The sequence below is a fragment of the Gossypium hirsutum genome, chromosome D12, assembly GCF_007990345.1.
Source record: "Gossypium hirsutum isolate 1008001.06 chromosome D12, Gossypium_hirsutum_v2.1, whole genome shotgun sequence".
NCBI lineage: Eukaryota > Viridiplantae > Streptophyta > Magnoliopsida > Malvales > Malvaceae > Gossypium > Gossypium hirsutum.
In genome coordinates this window covers 9,453,628-9,459,447 of record NC_053448.1, presented here as the reverse complement: position 1 = coordinate 9,459,447, position 5,820 = coordinate 9,453,628, and the positions used below count along the sequence as shown (strand labels likewise).

General features: G+C 32.0%; 1 protein-coding gene across 1 annotated transcript; it reads left to right on the top strand.

Moving 5' to 3' along the window:
• Positions 1–925: 925 nt before the first annotated feature.
• On the top strand, positions 926–1,463 carry LOC107916716 (non-specific lipid-transfer protein 2). The gene has a single exon (XM_016846065.2). The coding sequence runs from the start codon at positions 1,007–1,009 to the stop codon at positions 1,295–1,297; it is 291 nt and encodes a 96-aa protein (XP_016701554.1). The 5' UTR covers positions 926–1,006; the 3' UTR covers positions 1,298–1,463.
• Positions 1,464–5,820: the final 4,357 nt, after the last annotated feature.

Genomic DNA, 5,820 nt, shown 5'->3' with positions numbered 1-5,820 from the left:
ATAATATAAAATGTGAAATTTAATTTAATAATATAAATAGTAGATATAAATAAAATTATTACTATTTATGTTTAGTGATTTTTTTGGGGATAATTTTAATTTTTTATTTGAGAGTAAAGGGTGAGAAGTAAAAGTTTAGGAGAAAAATAAAAAGTTTTGGGGAATAAAAGTTTGAGGGAAAGTAAATATGGAGGAGTAAAATTTTGGAGGGAAAATATTAAAAAAAATTGGAGGGGGGAGGGTTTGGGTTAGATGTGAGGTGGGATGGGAAATGAATAAAAATTTTAGGGAAAAAGTGAGAGGGAGTAAAAATTTTGGGAGAAAATAAAAGGTTTTGAGGGTTTTTTGGAGTAAAATTTTGAGAAAAAGTAAATGGGAGAATAAAATTTTGGTGGGAAATGGATTTTGGGTAGATTGGGGGGTTAGGAGGGGAGGGGAGTAAAAGTTTTGGGGGGAAAGTGGGAAGAAGTAAAAGTTTTGAATGAAAAGTAAAAAGGTTCGGGAGTTTGGGGTAAAAATGTAAAATATTATAGTTTGATATTCGAATTATTCGAATTCGAAAACTCAACTCGATTCGAACTCGAAATTCGAAAAAAATTCGAGTTGATTCAAATAACTCGATTAACTCGAATAACTCGATTCTTTTAACTCGAAATTTGAATTTTTTTTTGATTTTTTCGAGTCAAATTGAGTTTTGTTCACCCCTAAATAGAATAATCAAAATTACAACTTGACAAAAAAAATAATTGAAGTTGGACGTGTCAAGGGGCCTTTCTCCCATTTACTTAGAGAGTATAGATGGTGGGATCTACCTCCTTCAATTCCACGGAGTCCCATTTTTTCCAAGTTTTAACATCCGTAAATGATGGTGCAAACTGTAACGTCTGAGGAGTTACCAATCCCAACTTCTATAAATTGAGCCTCAAATCGTCCCCCAGAATGTACCCAATACCATTTAACTTCTTTGCTTTCTTTGTATTAGCAGCTTGTGTAGGGGGAAAAAATTATGAAGAGGGTTTCCTTTGTTGCCTTGTGTGTGGTGGCACTCGCGGTGGTGCTGTTTTCGGGTGAAAGTCGCACGGCGGAGGCAGTGACATGTAATCCCGTGGAGCTTGCCCCCTGCTCGCCGGCGCTTACGTCGTCCTCGCCTCCATCAAGCGCTTGTTGCAGCAAGCTGAAGGCGCAGCAGCCATGCCTCTGTGGATACATTAAGAACCCATCTCTTAAACAGTATGTCAACAGTCCTAACGCTAAAAAGGTTGCTTCGACTTGTGGAGTCCCATATCCTAAGTGTTAAATGTTGCTTAATGGTGTATCTACTATCTACTGGCAGCAAATAAGTGATTCTTTTTGCTGTCAAGTACTGTTCTGAATAAAAGAATAATGATAAAATATTAGATAAAATTAAGGTAATATTTTACTTATGTTGGAAGAAATGATAAATTAGTATGGCTTACAGTTTCTCCATCGTGAAAATATTGCTAATCTATTTTCATTATTTTCCCTCTTTGATTTTATAAGCAACACTTGAACACCTAAAGTTGTCGTGAATTCATGGACAGTGTTTTCTCTTTTAACACAATTCATAAACACTAATTTAGTTTTAATTTGGATTAACTTATTTTATATGTCCAAACAAAATAAGCTAATTAAAACATTCACCTGCTTTATTTTCATTGAATTTACCATTTCTTCCTGACCCAATTGATGAGTCAATGTCAAAGTCTTGGGGAGAAAAGTCTGTGGAGTGCTGAGTTTAGCTTTCACATTATCACCAGTACACATTAATTGAATTTGAGCCTATACTACTGTTGAACTTGGAAGGAAAGAAGACAATTCTGGACTTCTGGGGGGCTGATGCCTTTTTCTTTCTAATACTCTTAAATCCTTCTTCTTTTAATTATTTAAAAATAATTGATAAAATGATTAGATTTAAATTTAAAATCTCCAAGTTTTCAAGAGTTTTATCTTACTATTAAGGTCTTGTTAAGAATTACTTCTAAAGCCATTTTTTTTAGCTAAACCTATCTTTCAAACAGACCTTAAACCTAAATCAAATAAAAAAGTTAATAATTTTAACTTTATAATGTTTAAAATAAACATTTTAATTCTTAAATCACATCTTTTAAAGTCTCTTAAAAAATAATGCTAAATTAACTTGCAAACTCGCTAGCCTTCTAATTTTTTAAATGCTACTTACAATATCATATTTAACTTTTACATACAAATAATTATATTTAATCCATTTTTTATATAAATAAACTACAAGAGTAAGTTATATCTTTGTATATAACGGTTGAGTTATTCATCCAAATCAAAACACTCTCTTGGTATTTAAAAAGATTTAAAAAATATTAAACTTAAAAATTAGATTTAATTTAAATTATGTCATGTAGCTCTAATATTTAATATTTAAAATTTGATCCTGCTTTGTTTTTAAATTTTGTGAATTATATCATATTAAAATTAAATACACTATAATATAATATAAATATTAAAAATATGACGAAGTTGATTATATTTAGAAATTTAATAAAAACAAAAAATATATACTACTGTTGAACTTGAAGGAAAAAAGAATACAATCCTGAAATTGTTGGGGGATGATGCCTTTTTCTTTCGAATACTTTTAATTTTTTTTAAATATTTTGTTTACACTTACAAATATTAAAACTATTTTATTTTCAAAAGGGTTATAATTAATTCTCTAATTCTTCATATAAAATTATTTATTAGGTCCCTTTATAAATAATTTAGCAGTAAAAGCATTATGGAGGTTTTTATATTAAGAGTCAGATTGTATTTTGTTTCTTTCACTAAAAAATAGTAAATTAATTCTTGTATATTTGATTAAAGAGCAAATTATTCGTTTTTGTTAATAATTTTATCCAAATCTACTGTTAAAAATTGATGTAATTGAAGGAATAACTAGACAATTACATATAATATATTATGTGTATTTTATGCTGACATAGATAAATCAGTTATTAACAGTAAAAATAAATAACATTTTTAAAAAAAATTATATTACTCTTTGGTAGGGAATAATTTTTTATTTTTTAATAAAAAAATAAAATACATCCTCTAAGGGCCTTTTATCGTGGCATATTTTCTGAACTGTATAAGATTTGAGGCAGAGATTTTTAACACATGTTTCAGTGATTTGGTGTATTTTGAAATGTGACGTAGAACTTGTATTCATCTTAGCGCAAATCATGTTTCTGGGATCTGTTTCTCTTGTGCGCAAATCCACCGGCTAAGTCTTTGATTTCCACCCATGCCTAACTTTAGAAGGTGTGACATTTGTTCTCTATTTGTTATGATTTACCTAAAAAAACAGCTTTACTCTTTTATCATTTTAGTTTTAAATTTTTAACCCTTTAGTTGTATTATCATAAACATATATTATATCACAAGGTCATATTTTCGGACATATTTCGAATCAGAATATCATATTTTCATAAACATATATTAGACTAGAATGTTATGTCAGACCAAAACAAATGCAAACACAGATTCTACTCCCATCCGCTACACACTAACTCCATCCAACCAATCACACCAATTAGGATTAAAAAGTCCATCCATCCAATCACACCGGGTCGTGATGGTATGCCACTCATATAAATGTAGCTGAGCTGCCAAATAAAAAAATTGCAGTAGTTCGCCAGAATCAAATATATGTGGTCAAGCCACTACAATTGCAATCAAGCTGTCATATTTGATATTGCAGATACACCGCCAGAAGATGCAATAATACTGCCAGAATCACACTTCTTCCATCACATATCATATCTCATCCCAATGTCATGCAAATACTAACAGACATCATATACATATATGTCATACATGCTTTTCACATTAGAACATACTAACAAAATTATCAGGTTACAGATCATATACAAATTTCACATTTTAAACATACCTTAACCCTATCACGTATATTCGAAAAATATCAGATTTCATATTTTAGAATCATATTTAAGCCAAACAAACCCCACAAAAGGTCTAATTATGAATTTTAGAGTCTAACAGCCTAAATGGCCCAGCCTGTGTGGCCCACATGGCCCAAATAGCCTAAACCGTGTGGCTTACACGATCTTCCACACGGATGTGGAACAGTTTTGTAAATAGTCTTTGTTTGCAAGTTTTCCCAAGTTTCTAATGTAATTTTGGGTTAGAATCACACACCTGATGCTATTTCTGATTAACCACACAATAAAGCACTCCCAAAACCGCAAAATTGATAGCAACTTACACAATTTTTAACCATCGAAAGATCTTACGCCTCACGAATACCACCTAAAGGAAACCGAACCTATCAATTGAAAGTTTACAAACAAAATAGAACTCCCAACCTGAACACAACATAATCACACCCCTTATTAGCACATGGCTAAACAGCGAAACTCGCAATGAACATCGACACACAATAATTTAGCAACATAAGATCAAGGAACCAAAAGAACTCAGCAATAGGGACCTAACAAGCAACACATCGAGAAATTGGGAACATAAAGAATATGATCAATGATAGAGAGGGAACAATTGAACAAGAAGTAAGAAAGAAAAAAGAAGAACGACAAAACTTTTAGAGAAAAAAAAAGGTAAATCAAAAGTCAATAAAAAATGGGAAAGAATGAGAGAAAATGGATGAGTGAGGGACGGTTGTGAGGGAGGTATTTTAGGAGAAAATCCCTCATCACTATTTTTAAAACTACCCTACTAACTCCCATCCTTATCCACATCAGATTTTTCTTCCTAATTTAAAACAAAAAAAATAAACCCTATTTTGCACACACAGGATTTCGAGCACAAGACCCTCTAGATAGGCTAACACGTTATCACTGAACCAACAGGCTCATTCTATCATAACTTGTGTAGAAATATTATTTAAGCTACAAGTTCAAAGGTAGGGGTTTAAGAAAAAAAATAGAAACAAAATTCAAGAGAAGGGATTTGATGATTGGAACTCTCACATACAAACATAATACCTAACCACTAAACTAGATCAATTCACTAGATAAAATTTTCACAATCTTAACTCAAAAATCAGGGTGTGACCACTCTTGGTTTCACGAACCCAATTTCTTCTAACTTGATTTTTGGGATGTGACAACTCTCTCCTCAAAAAAATTATGTCCTCAAAATTACTGCTATCACACCATAAACTTAACCACAATAACTAAAATTTTCCTATTTGCACTTATCACCACGCTATCGCTATGCAAATCTGATTACAATGCAAAGTTGACTATATTTCACTCCCAATTCAGACAATATTTCTAATGAACTTCTTACTCAGTCACTCGAATTGTCTCCAGAAACTTTTTATAGAGATAACACTAACGATTTCAAAATCCCAAAGTCTCAGAAACTCCAATGACAATCAAACACTTAAGTGCTACCAAACACTTAATCAATGCAAGGTACAATTCTAGATATAAATGTATCACTGCCAAATACGTCTCAATCCTCACAACGCCTAGTTGTACGAACCAATCTCCAATTCCCTCTCTAAGTTGAAGCTTGTATCTAACTTAGAGAATGTCGTGAATAGTCCCTAACATGATGCTCTACGAATCCATATCTAAAACACGTTCTCTAAACGATTTAATCTCTTCCGCTAACTTGGTCTAATTCGACTGAAGTCGCTTGGTTACAAACCCTCAACTCACAGGTACAAATTAAACCTCAAAGGTCCTTTGCAGATCTCTAAACATATCCTGGGACACAACATCTTCTCCAGCTTCCTTACTATCGCCCTCAGAAATGGGCGCCTTAATAGTATCACTAATTTCTCAAATTAGGCATGCTGCC